General features: G+C 43.5%; 1 protein-coding gene across 2 annotated transcripts in view; it reads right to left on the minus strand.

Annotated features, from left to right (window-relative positions):
* Positions 1-14,951, minus strand: part of LOC124722919 (golgin-84-like) — a 103,370-nt gene that overhangs the window by 50,763 nt on the left and 37,656 nt on the right. For both annotated transcript variants that reach the window (XM_047248073.1, XM_047248072.1), the window contains exons 4-5: positions 7,466-7,607; positions 7,218-7,352 (exon numbers count right to left, since the gene is read on the minus strand). In XM_047248073.1, coding sequence (XP_047104029.1) covers positions 7,218-7,352; positions 7,466-7,607 — 277 coding nt within the window. The remainder of the gene's footprint in view (positions 1-7,217; positions 7,353-7,465; positions 7,608-14,951) is intronic.

A 14,951-nucleotide genomic window follows, 5' to 3' on the forward strand; every position in this document is an offset into this window, starting at 1 on the left:
TTTCACTAGAATTATCATAACTAAATCTCTATTCCTATTTTAAGACTGTGTGTTATTCACTCACTGCAAATACTCCCCCCTACCTGTTATACCCTGTAAGCTTTTAAAATCATGATACACAAATGATCTCATTCCTGATGGTAACCACAAATATATACAGGAAATCGGGAGCCCCAATGCCTATTTTGGGGGTTTTGAAACAACGGTGGTAAACTAAGCACCAAGTAAAATGTAGTGACCTCGGCTCGCAGGCCACTTCACACTTATCCATTAGCACTGATGTCAATGACTAACACTGGTAAAATAGTGCTTTGAAACAGTCATGAGACCACTACCTGCCGTAGCATGAGCACTGGAGTGTGTGCGGTTGTTGGACACACAACATGTGAAATAACCAGAGGGATGATAATAGTTTACACTTCAGTTATTTATCTTGTTGTTCAACAGATCAATAAAAGCACTTTTTTTCAGTGAAGTGTACCATTTATTAAGTATCTACAAAGTAGTGACAAAAGAAAGTATCATGGAACAGCTACAGTGACAGTTACACAGCATTAGCAAAAACTCATGTTATGGCAGCTACAGCTACTGTCTGATACGTAGTGACAGTACATGGAAGAGATGCCCATGCTGCAACAACTTCACCAACAGTGGTTATGAACCCTAGTCAGAAGCAAAGAAACCACCTACGGGGCATCTAAAGGATTTGCTGCAGTCATGCAGCCAGGTGGTGTCACTTGCCAGCCACCTGCCACTGGCCACCACCACCTCTGCCTCTTCCCTGGCCATTACACTGCCTGCAGCACAGTCGAACGGCATGGTATTTAAGGCAACAGCCCTCTGGATGGATTGTCTGTTACTGTGATTCATGCACATGGACACCCATTTCATCACCACCGGGATAATGCACGACTCCACCAAATACGCACACGAGATGGGGCTACTGGACAGCGACTGTGCCAGTGAGGTTAGTGACATTATCACAAATGCACCTGCCTCCGTAAAGCATGACTTACTTAAGAGGCAAGCTCATTCATCGCTTTCCCTCTCCAGCATGCAATGCTTAGGAAAATTGTCGCACAGGGAGGAAATTGGCAACATGGAGCTGTAACAGTTCATACAGCATCTCCGCACCTTGGCCCCACAGGAGGTCCGAGACTCACTCCTATGGTCCACATGGCTGTCTCAATTGCCTGAGATGCACCACACCCTGTTCTTGATAATGCAAGGATTGTGCACAGAGTAATGAAGGCTGCTACTCTGCATTTGTTTACTACAACACCTGCCAGAGACAGGTTGGATGACATCACCTCATGTCTTGACAAGTTGACAAATTGCAGGTAGCAGCCCTAAGCACATACAACCAACCAGATTGCATGTCATCACAAAGACAATGCAGTGTGGTCTCTTCAAGCTCATCCGGCCAGAAAGAGTGTTTTTATCACTGTGATTTTGGCAAGAGAGCATGTAGGTGCAGATAACCCACCCCTGGGTGGTAAACATGAACAGTAGCCTCCAATACCCAAAGGCCAAGTCAGTCAGCATCCATCATGATGCTGGTGGTAATGGTTGATTTGGAGAGTAAAGGGACCAAACAACAGGGTCATCAGTCCCTGGTGGTAATGGACAGGACTACTGAGATGCAGTTGTTGGTGGATACTGGCTTATTTGAGTGGCAATTTATCACAGAAGACGCAACCTGCACTATCATCAGGCTCGATTTCCTTTACTACTCTGACCTCAACCTTGATGTGAGGAATGCTTCCATTATGGACTGGGTCAAATAAGTTACGGTAGCATGCCAGCCCACACAGTACAGTGAACCATTGTTATAGTTCCTCACCGTGACATCAGTACTGGTGTGTCTGCTAAACCAGTTCCTGTTGATTATACAACCCCCTGGAGTGCTGTCATGGCCCATCCACTCAGCAGTGCATCATATCAAGACCTGATCTTCCTTTTTCTCATGGCCAGACGGTTGCCATCCAACAAACTTCGCATCACAAGAGAAGAATTTGATTAAATGATCCAAGTGAGCCGGGCACAACAATCGAAAATCAACTGTGCTTTTCCTGTTCATCTGGTACAAAGGAGGCTGCCAACCCTTTGGTGACAATAGAGGCATAACATTCTGACAATTTCTGACCAGTACCCTGTACACCACATGGGAGATGATTTTGTATACCAACTGCTGCAGCACACCATTTTCTTAAAATTTGGATCTGTAAAAGCCTACAACCAAACACCTGTGACAACAGAGGACTTCCGAAAAACTGCAGTAAGTATGCCCTGTGGACTATTAGACTCCCATACATGTTATAAGCTCTACCGAATATGGCACAGATTTTTCAGTGTTTTATCAATGAAGTTTTGCAGGAATTGGACTTCTGCTCTGCATACAATGATGACACGTTGGTGGCAGTGTTATCCATAGAACACGAAATATATCTACACACAGGTTTACAAATGTTTGATAACTATGGAATCTGCATAAATCTGGCTAAACATGTCATTGGTGCTAACAAATTGATGTTCATGGGAATCAGGGTGTCCACAACTGGTATGTATTTGGCAGCTGAGCACACTGCTGCACTTACAACTTACCCGCCCCTGAAAATGTTGTGTGAAGTGCGTCAGTACCTGAAATCCACTTTTACCAACATTTTTTACCCTCAGCTGCCAACCCATCTGTCACTCCACACCATTCTTGTCAGCCCCAAAGTGCACAGTTTCACACCTTTCACTTGGACTGATGAACTGGAGGCGCAGCATTTGAAGCCTTCCAACCAAGTCCCACATAAGCCACCTTCATTGTGCATCCGATTGCTTGTGTCCCATTGATGATTTTTTTGGATGCCTTGTCCTACACTGTTGTTGCTGTGCTACAACAGAATGTGAATGGTTTCTGGCAGCCTTTGCATTTATTCCCAAGAAAATCACAGAGCAGCAGCACTCTTCGTCACCACTTCACACAGAACTTTTAGCAGCCAAAGCAGCATTCAGGTATTTCCAATTCATGGTGGAGTGGCATGCCTTCACTATTTATACAGACCATTAGTTCACAACAATGAAATAACTATCCTCTGTGCAAATCAACTAAGTTTGTTTTATTTTGCAATTTACAACAGATATTTGGCATGTAAGTTATTTGAAAAAGCAACCGCCGATGCTTTGTCTAGAGTTGACAGTATCTCTGCAACTGTGGATTTCTGTGACCAGCAACAGAGAAAAATGATGAAGGGTAATTAAGGGATCTGCTGGAACACAAGATGAACCTACACCCGTATGTGCCTGCCCTCTGCAAGGTCTCAGTCACCCAAGAATTTGTGCTACTAGGGCACTAGTAATGCAGCATTTTGTGTGGATTGGTATACGGGACTGCCGTATGTGGATTTGGACCTGCATTCCTGCCAGAAGCACAAAATACCATGGCAATGAGCTCCATGCTGAAGTTCTGACATTCCACAGGGATGATTCTCAAACATCCACCTGGACTTAGTATGTCCACATCCGGTCGCACTCAACTACCAGTACTGTCTCCCTTGTGATCAACAGATACACCAGGTGGCCAGAGGTAATACTGGTAACACAAATTGTGCTTGTTCATTTGCTGTTTGATTTCACATTTAAAGTGCTTCCAGCAAATTAGTTCTAACCAGAGTAGGCAGTGGGAGGCAGAAAAATTACTTGCAATAGCCTAGCTGTACAGGATACACAGGACAAGGAATTCACCATATCATACATCCACAAAGAGCACTATGGAGTGCTTACACCATTTCTTGAATGCTGTTACAAGGTGTCATATAATGGTGTTGTGGACTGATACACTACCAGTATTGCTGCTGGGACTGCACAGCACATTAGATGACAACCTGCAGGCCTCTCCTGCAGAGCTGCTGTATGGAGAACCTCTGCATCTATCAGTAGAGTTTTTCAAACCATACCCAGACCCTCTCTCACACTCTAGCAAAAATTTCCTTGTGGTGCTTTCGGAGGCAAATGAGGGCTATGTGACCAAGTGGAACAACATGATGCAGAAAACTCTCTACCTTTGTTTTCAAAGACCTAACAATGACAAAGCCCACTACACAGATCATTGTAGCTGCCCTACAATAAGAGCCCTTACACACTTATGACACAAAAAGACAGGGTATTCCGTCTCTACATTAAAGAGTTAGATACAGTAGTGTCCACTAACTGATGCAAAGCACCTTACTTAAGTACACAACATGCCACTGGAATACAGTCCACCACAGGATGCAGAACAAACCTCAGGCCACATATGCCAGCATTGCAATGTCATCCAGAGCAGTGACACTCAGTTGGAAACTGATTGGCCTCCACCCACCTGCATGCAGCAGTCCCCTTGCAACACTAGACAACTACCAGCATCCAGCCACAATGGAAACTTGTTATGGACGAAAAATGTGGTTCTGTTTCAATCCAGTAGTCATTTCATAGTTCAAGTTAGTACTTTTTGTCTTATGGCAGTGGTGGTGGTGGTGGTGGTGGTGGTGGTGGTGGTGGTGGTGTAGGGATCTCAGCTCATAAGTCACTCCTGACCTACCCATTGGCAATGTCACGAATGACCAACCCTCTCCAGCAGAAAGAAGACCACTACCTGTTGCAGAACAATTATTACTGGTGTGTGTGCAGTTGTCTGATGTAACCAGCAGGAAGATTATAGTGTATGTGATAGTATTTATTTATCTTCTTGTTCTACTGATCAGTAAAGAGATTTACCTTTAGGTGAAGTGAAACAATTATTAAGTACCTACAAACACAATGCTCTAGTAAACAGCATGTTAAATTCAATAATACTGATAAGTGCATGGGTACACAGAAAATTAATGCATTCTTTATTGGATGTTTTGTGGTAATCATGCCAGTAAGCAACACCGGAATTCCAATCTAAACTTCTACACAACACTTTGTTTTGTTCCTCTATGACAATTATTGTAAAGTTATTGGGTGATGATCTTTTATTACATCACCTCTCCACTTTTACCACAGTTTCTCGTTGTGTACCTCTCTTCTTTCAGCCTTTAAATATGAAAATTTTGTTCAAATCTTAAGGTACATTCTTAATTTGCTGTACTGTTGACAGTGTTAAAAATGTTGTATACATACTGCAGTATACTACTCGAACGGCTATTCTGGTTAACACAGACTTTTCACGTGTATAGATAAAGTGTGTATGAATGTGGTGCAAAGCCTATGGGGGTGCAGGGGAGTGGGGAGGGGGGGGGGAGGATGATGGGAGGGGGGGGGAGGAGAAGAAAGCTATACAGCTATAATTTGGGGAAAATGTCATTTATATTTCAGTTGACTTTCAAAATGTGTTGACAATGTTATGTATATGTACAATAACCTAGCAGACATTCAAAAATTAATTAGTTCTTCATGCATATTCCCATCAAGGACTGTCAACTTGTTGTCCAAAGTGCATGAATTTAAAGCCATCAAACTATTTAGGCCTATGGTACTATGGGAAATACTTTTAGCAACAGTCACAGCAAGGCTCTTTCAGACTAATTCCACACATTTTGTTATATGCACAGCTCTTTTAAAACCAAGATGCTTTTACACATTAATTCTTACAATAAAGTACAAAAAAGCCACTGTTAATAATGCAATTTTTTGAGAACAAACAGCAGCTTTACTGGTTTTGAACTGTCATGTCAGCAGATGGCTGTTCACATTTAAAATTATTGTTTCACAGCCAAGACCCACTGGGAAAATTCTTGTAACATTCAAATGACACTTATAATCATGTCATGATCGACATGGAAAAAAGAAAAAAAAAAAAAACAAAGGGGAAAAAAAAGACTGACCCCTTCCTCTTCTTAGGGTACACCTCTACTAAATATCCACCAAATGAAGACAGACTGAGTGTAATAAGAGCAATGCAAGATGTGTTCAATGAATTCTTGAGTACAATTTTGTCTGCCGATATGACAAAAAACCTAAGAAGTTTTGGTCTTTCATAAAGTCAGTAAATGGACGAATGGCATTTACCGAATCATTCAGCAAAGCAGAAAATAGTACAGAAGAGCAAAATATTGAATTCTATTTTCCTAAACTGTTTCAATGAGAGTAGTGTACTGTGGTTTCTTCTTTTATTATAACTGAATGCTGGACTGATATTGAAATAAATGATAATATATAATCATGTCAACTAGTATTGCTAAACAGACAAAACGCAATGTGATCTGATGGGAAGCCTGTGATTGTGTTCAGTTCTACTTGCTCTGTTTGTCTTGGGGTACATACAAGCTTATGGAATTCTGGACCAGTTTTGTGACGGAACAAAAGACTTCTTAGCATACTTAGCAAAACCTGCTGTTATTAATGATGAGAAAGCATAAGATGTGAAGCACACAAGCTTCATATGTACCCAGTGGAATGTTATAGGACTCTTACTGCTCACAAAAAATATATATGAGCTAATGGATAACACTGAAAGCTGCATGAGGTTGTTTAGAGAAACTGCAATGCCAGAAAATCCAAAATACGCGTTCCTCCCGATTTTACATCTTCTTTCTCCTATCACCTGATATAAACAACATTACCTATTCATATTTAAAAACAAAATAGGAATAGTCCATCACATTATTCAGAAATGAAAGTCAAGAGAATATTCGATAAAATCACTTCACTTTTAAATGAGCTACAGTATTAGTTGTTATATTACTGAATATTTGTTCTATCTGAAACAGTGCACATACAATAAAAATTTCTGTTATTGCTGTATGACAATATGACTAAAAACAGACATTTCTATCACTCTATAAGCCGTTTGTATTTTACTCACAATACCACACATATATATAGATAATTTTCTTAAATAATGGGAAGTTTCTCCTACATTATTAACTTTCTTATCTTTCTCACAGTTTTCTGCAGTTATTATTCACTCTCTTCACATGCTCATACAATCATTACCATTCCACATGTCTTTTTCTTACATACTTGTAGTTTACCTTTCTTTCTTTGCTTCTATATTGCATAAAGGAAAAGCCAAATAATGCTCTCAGAGCTGCATCAAACCAGTCTCAGGACTGAGGACCGCAACAACAACAACAACACTATCAACACTAAATATGACAATGTTTTTGGGGAATCAGTGCGTTGTAAAATAGTCATTCACGAGTATATTAATGTTGGACTCTTACACTTTTGTTACCAAATTATGAAATGAAATAGGGTGCTCTTACAGCTGTTTCACAAGTTTCTGATCCTCCTTAGGCCCCTTGTCCTCATTTTTAATTTGCATGAACTCCTCAAGCAATTGAACAGTTTTATTTGTTCCGATGACACCATTTTTTGTGTCACTGTCCTGGATGTGATGCCTAGGAAGAGAAAAAAAAAGAGTCATCCATATCAGAGTATTTAATATAACAGCAGGAGATTTCTCATGGTTTTTTTTTTTTTTTATATAAATTAAGAAGGATAGTATTCTTACCAGTCAATGTCGTGAGTATTTTTAAGGATTTCTTCAAGAAAACTCATCTTTTCATTAACATCTCTCAAGTGAGTCTGCATTTTTGTCATAGTGTTCCATTGTTGCTGAAGATACGCAACTCTGTCTTTGTACTCATTACAATCTAGGTTCACACAGAATAAACAGTTTAAATGTCAGAAAGTAAAGGTCATTTATTATATAAAATCTACAGCAATAAAAATGGAGCAAAAATTAAAAAAGTGAACTTTAATATCAGTATGTAAACAGCCAATAAAGAAACCAATGACTACTGTACTTAAAAAACATCTATATATGAAGTGTCACATGTGACAAAATTTAATTTTTTCCCAAGCAATTATGAGTTGTTTACAATGACATTATGTAACTAACTAAAAATAAGTTCTCCACCACGATCCAGAAATGAACAAAAATTGTAATTACTTCACATCTGGCTCCAGCAGTAGGATGATCTTTTACTACTGAGGAACTGTGCAGATAAAAAAACTGTATCTCAAGTTATGTTTTGTTAAATACAGCTCCAGTGAGCATAGTGAAAAAGCACTCCAATTCATAACTGAAAAAAGAATTTAACTCTCAAATGTCACAGGAATTGTTTTGACAGAATATTAAGTATTTGTTTTCATAATGTTACTTCACAACATAAAGAGTTATCCAAAGGTACATTTCTGTTGAAAGAATACAAGTAATTTTTAAGTGGGACAGATCCAACAGAATAATTTATCAACAATGCTTTTCTTATAAAGTGAGTGGCAATAAAAGCACTAATTGTGTTCATGAATGAAAATACACAGCCCAGTCATATTAATGTGACCACCACCTATGTTCGATGTCAATGTGCAATAACCACTCTCAGATATACACTCCTGGAAATGGAAAAAAGAACACATTGACACCGGTGTGTCAGACCCACCATACTTGCTCCGGACACTGCGAGAGGGCTGTACAAGCAATGATCACACGCACGGCACAGCGGACACACCAGGAACCGCGGTGTTGGCCGTCGAATGGCGCTAGCTGCGCAGCATTTGTGCACCGCCGCCGTCAGCGTCAGCCAGTTTGCCGTGGCATACGGAGCTCCATCGCAGTCTTTAACACTGGTAGCATGCTGCGACAGCGTGGACGTGAACCGTATGTGCAGTTGACGGACTTTGAGCGAGGGCGTATAGTGGGCATGCGGGAGGCCGGGTGGACGTACCGCCGAATTGCTCAACACGTGGGGCGTGAGGTCTCCACAGTACATCGATGTTGTCGCCAGTGGTCGGCGGAAGGTGCACATGCCCGTCGACCTGGGACCGGACCGCAGCGACGCACGGATGCACGCCAAGACCGTAGGATCCTACGCAGTGCCGTAGGGGACCGCACCGCCACTTCCCAGCAAATTAGGGACACTGTTGCTCCTGGGGTATCGGCGAGGACCATTCGCAACCGTCTCCATGAAGCTGGCCTACGGTCCCGCACACCGTTAGGCCGTCTTCCGCTCACGCCCCAACATCGTGCAGCCCGCCTCCAGTGGTGTCGCGACAGGCGTGAATGGAGGGACGAATGGAGACGTGTCGTCTTCAACGATGAGAGTCGCTTCTGCCTTGGTGCCAATGATGGTCGTATGCGTGTTTGGCGCCGTGTAGGTGAGCGCCACAATCAGGACTGCATACGACCGAGGCACACAGGGCCAACACCCGGCATCATGGTGTGGGGAGCGATCTCCTACACTGGCCGTACACCACTGGTGATCGTCGAGGGGACACTGAATAGTGCACGGTACATCCAAACCGTCATCGAACCCATCGTTCTACCATTCCTAGACCGGCAAGGGAACTTGCTGTTCCAACAGGACAATGCACGTCCGCATGTATCCCGTGCCACCCAACGTGCTCTGGAAGGTGTAAGTCAACTACCCTGGCCATCAAGATCTCCGGATCTGTCCCCCATTGAGCATGTTTGGGACTGGATGAAGTGTCGTCTCACGCGGTCTGCACGTCCAGCACGAACGCTGGTCCAACTGAGGCGCCAGGTGGAAATGGCATGGCAAGCCGTTCCACAGGACTACATCCAGCATCTCTATGATCGTTTCCATGGGAGAATAGCAGCCTGCATTGCTGCGAAAGGTGGATATACACTGTACTAGTGCCGACATTGTGCATGCTCTGTTGCCTGTGTCTATGTGCCTGTGGTTCTGTCAGTGTGATCATGTGATGTATCTGACCCCAGGAATGTGTCAATAAAGTTTCCCCGTCCTGGGACAATGAATTCACGGTGTTCTTATTTCAATTTCCAGGAGTGTATAAAGCAAGTCAGGGAATGAGGGAAAACAATGCAGCCATTATGATATTGCAGAAACAGAGTAATTTATCCGATGTCCAGAAGGGCACAATCACTGGCTTTCGAGTCAAGGGTGGAAGCATTTCTGAAAGGGCTAAATTTTAAACTGTTCATGTGCTGCCACAGTTAAAGTATACCAAGCATGGCAAAATGGCACTATCCAAAACTGGAACTGAGGCAACTGTGGTGCACTATGGGCCGCAGATGACAGGGGTGAACAATGGCTGTGGAGGTGTGTACAGGCAAATAGACTTGCAACTGTTGAGCAACTGACAGCCCAGATCAACCAAGGGCTACCCTCAGTTTCCTCAACAACTGTTGCTGCGTATGGGCCTCAACAGCAGGTGCCTGGTTCATGAACCCACACTGGCTCCTATCCATCAGCAATGAAGGCTGGAATTTGCATGTCAATTCTGCAACTGGACAGACTGAAAACAAACACCCTGCAACAACTGTTGGAAGGGTCCAGGCTGAAGAGGGAATGTTATAGTCTGAGGAACGTTTTCGTGGCATTCCCTCGGTTGATCTCACCATTCTAGAAGGTCTAACAGATCAACGCAACAATTCATGTATCCTTGGAGACCATGTCCACCCTTACACACAGTTTTTTTTTTTAACCTCTGCATGATGGTATCTACCAGCAGGACCATGCAATGTGTCACACAGCTCGAAATGTACATGTGTGGTCCAAAGAGCACTAGGATGAATTTAGCATACTCCCTTGCCATTAAACTCCAGATGTGTATACCCAATCGAGAATCTGTGGGACACTTCTATTAGGTTATTCACACCACAGATCCTCATTCAAGAAATCTAGCCCAGATGACAACAGCACTGGAGTCGACACGGCTCCAGTCTCCCTGTCAATACCTTACAGAACCTCTTTCGTAGCGGCCCGTTATTGCTAGAGGGCCCACACAACCGGGACACAAGATGGGTTGCCAACCTCCTTTCAGGAGCGTGGAAAGAAACATCGTCAGCGAACAGAAACAATAACAGACTTTCCAAATACACATGGAACTACTTCACCAGACAACATGTGACAATGTTCCACCAATAGGAACTCATATGGCTCATGTAGCACTTTGCCGACCTGGCTTTATAAGCACGCCTAGACTGTCAGACCGGCAGTGTTTACCAACCACTAAGAACATCTCCAGCCAGTACTTACACTGGCCCTAGCATCGTATTCACTCGCTGTAGTAGTACACTGTATTTTTTAGATTAGATTTTGGTCAGTATTTTCTTCCATTGTTTTGTTTCCTTACCTGGTTTGCCACCACAAGAGTTGTGGGGTTTTTCCTGTTTTTTCACGTGTTTAACACTTAGTGTATGCCAAGGTGTTTTTCTTTAATTACAATGAAGTGCATTTAAATAGACTGTTAGTCCTTTCCTGCCGACTGCAGTATACTACAGTTATTGGCAACGAGGAAAAAACTTTCATTTTCAAACGGAATGGTCTCCTCCGAAGAGCTTCTTCAGACCTTGGTGGAAACTCTACAGCAGATTCAGCCAACACTCACACATTCAGAAATTCACTCTCACTTGTCAGCGTTGCAAGAGGTAGCTCATAGAGTTGATTCCATCGCAGGTAAATTGAACACTTTGCATGTGGCTCCACAGGCGTTTCCGACTTTCGATAGGTCTGTCTAACCATGGTCAAATTATCTCAAATGCTTGGAACAACATTTACTGGCACATGGGATCCATGATGAAAATCGAAGTCGAGCTTTTCTGAGCAACAGTCGGTCCACAAGTGCATCGTTTAGTTCAACAATTGAACCCCTAGCAGTCCTCTCGAGATCTCTCATTTACTCACATCAAGGGCTGCCTTTTTGAGTACCCAGATGCCCAAATACATGTCACCTCTGCCCATCAGATTTTATTTTCTTGTTGAAAGTCACCAGGTCAGATTTATCAGGAATGGATTACGATGCTCCAGGGTCTCTCTGGCGATTGTAAATTCTGGTGCGCCAACGTTGCCTGCAAGTCGCCTTATGTCTCATTGTTGATTCATGATATGGTGGTGTTTCACACACCAAACAAGGGTCTTCGGGCTGATATTTTGAAGTTACCGGACTCATCCCTCGACACCTGTCTGCCGATCATTCGTGCATTTCAACAGTCTCACCATCTATAACCACCACGTCTTGATCCAGCTGTTTACGCGGGTCACCAGATGCCTAGTGCTGAGTGGGAGCCTCGTCGATCCATTGGTCCACTCCGTGAGAGGAAGTCTTTCACCTGGCTTTCATCCTATCCGAACTGTTTCCAGACTCACCAACGGTTGGACTGCCCTCACCGGCGAGCAAGATGTACGGCTTGCAGCCCAGTGGGCCATATTGCCGTGGTGTGTCAGGCTTCGCAGACACATCACATAGATGCCACACTTCCTGCGGATGCACAGGTTCATCACGAATCGTCATCTCTGGACCTGGAAGCCTCGCATTCCATTGATGGGCAAGTATTCTCCATCATTCCCCAATCAGGTGCCCGTTTTCTCCTTACCTTGGAGGTTGCACATATTCCGGTTGTCTTCCAAATTGACACGGCATCATCCATTTCTATTGGGGATGGTGCCACATACCAACATTTGGGCTCACCGGCATTATCCCCATACACTCGCACCTTGCACAGTTTCAGTAATCACTCTATATCAGTCAATGGCATTTTTTCCACACAAATCTCTTACAACAGTCGTTCCTTCACTGCTCAGTTTCGGTGGTTGGATCCCCTGGCCCTACTAACCTTCTGCGTGTGGACAGTTTTGGTTGTAAGGGTTTATCAGTGAAGGATGTGGTACAGGCGGTGTCAATTCCCTCATCGGATACCCTCCTTGCCCCATTGCTCAGCAAATATGAAATGCTCTTCTTATCCTCCACACCACTGGCGAAGGGTTTCACCGTGCATGTTCAGCTTCTTCCCTCTGCTGTTCCTCATTTTTTTAAGGCCCACCCAGTCCCCTTTGCTCTCTGAGACAGGCTCCAAGTGGAACTTCGCTACTGACAAAATGAAGGCATCCTTTCTCACATCGCGCACAGTCAGTGCCTATCGCCGACCACCCTGTGACGGAACCTCCGCTTCCACCTTTGCCTCAGTCGCTGTCTCTACCACCAGCTGCCTGTGCTGCGTCATCGCCGCCCGGCCCTGGCAGCCACGAACCCATGGATGTCAACCAGGACACCCCTACTCCTATGGACATTTGTGGTGCTGTGCATTTTTTCCCCAGGGGTAGGAATGTTGTAGTGGCCCCTTACTGTTAGAGGGCCCGCACAACTGACACACAAGATGGGTTGCCAACCTCCTTTCATGAGTGCAGGGAGAAACATCGCCAGCAGACGGAAACAATAACAAACTTTCCAAATAAACATGGAACTACTTTGCCAGACAACATGTGACAGTGTTCCACAAATAGGAACTCATATGACTCATGTAGCACTCTGCCGACCTGGCTTTATAAGCACACCTAAACCATCAGCCCGACAGTGTTTACCAACTGCTAGGAACAGCTCCAGCCAGTACTTACGCCAGCCCTAGCATTGTATTCACTCACTGTAGCATTGTAGTAGCACGTTGTATTTTGTACAGTAGATTTTGGTCAGTATTTTCTTCCATTGTCTTGTTTCCTTATCTGATTTGCCACCACAAGAGTTGTGGGGTTTTTTCTATTTGTTCTTGCATTTAACACTTAGTGTATGCCAAGAAGGTATTTTTCTTTAATTATAATAAAGTGTGTTCAAATTGACTGTTAGTTTTTCCCTGCCAACCACAGGACACTACAACTTCACTGACACTCTTCCTGCACATCTCACAGCAGTCTGTACTGCAAAAGGTGGTTATGCATGCTTTTGACAGCAATTACACATTAATGTAACTGGACAGTCAGTAAAACAGAATGACATTGACGGTAAAAATTTAAAAAGGCAGCAGCCATCAAGGAGAGAAACCACAGCCACAGCCTTCAATATTATTCCACAACCAAGGTGTGCACATCTTCCAATGAAATTGTGACCATATCGACTGTGGAACAAATAGCCAGATGAAGGAAATTTGAGACTCAATTCATTGAAAACAAAGTTAATGAATAAAGACTAGAGAACAGCAAGTGAAGACAAGTAGTGAAGTAAGAGGATAATAGCTAGATCATTCTGAAAAACTTAGAAAAAAATCATAATGTGGACACAGTAATGCAGCACATATAAAACAAAAAACAGTAAGTAAGTTAAAAAATGTCTCTATACTGAATGCATTAATTCAGTCAGGTAATGATGGAGAGTTACAACTAGATGATCACATTAGTGATGTGAGAAGTGGATGAAGGGTGTAGAAATCACTTGAAATTGAAATACAGAAGCATAAAAATAGAAATATATAATGTTGAGGAAAGAAAATATGCAACAAGAAATCTTCTTCATATAGAGTACAACATGCAAAAGCAGGAGGAGGGGTTAGGGAAGGGTAGCTGACAGCTAACAGCAAGGTAGCAAGTGTGCGGAATAGGAAAGCAAAATGGAAAGGCAGTTGTACGGGATAGGAAAGTAACATACAGACACTGGAGCTGGTGAACTAGTGCAGCACAATATGACGATGACTTGCAGTACTGGATTAGGAGAGAGGGATAGATCAGAGAAGTGGATACTGGGGGGGGGGGGGGGGGGCGGAGGATGCAGGTGAAGAGGGTCAACAGTGATTCAGGCTGAGAGAATTGTGATAGCCAAGAATGTGTTGCAAGAACTACCTTCTGCATAGTTCAGAAATGCTAGTGCTGGGGGTAAGAATCCAGATGACACAGGTTTTGAAGCAGCCACCAACTTTGAGCATGTTGAGCTTGGCAGCGTGTTCTGCCACTGAGTGCTCAACTCTGCTCTTGGCTATCATCAGACTGTGGCCGAGAGCAGAGTTGATCACCCTGTGACAGAACACACTGCTGAGTGCTATGTGCTAGAGTCCAATGATTGCTTCAGAAGCCGTGCCATGTGGATTCCCCCCCCCCCCCCCCCCAGCTTTTCTTAACTATGTAGATGGGAGTTTTCCTTGCAGCACATCCTTCACTCCCATAATCTTCTCAGCCTCAGTCTCCGCTAAACCACTGCACCCGCACCCTCTGCCCCCAAGTTTCCTCCCCTATCCCGTCACCCTTTCCCCA

This window comes from Schistocerca piceifrons, chromosome X (genome assembly GCF_021461385.2).
Source record: "Schistocerca piceifrons isolate TAMUIC-IGC-003096 chromosome X, iqSchPice1.1, whole genome shotgun sequence".
Lineage (NCBI taxonomy): Eukaryota > Metazoa > Arthropoda > Insecta > Orthoptera > Acrididae > Schistocerca > Schistocerca piceifrons.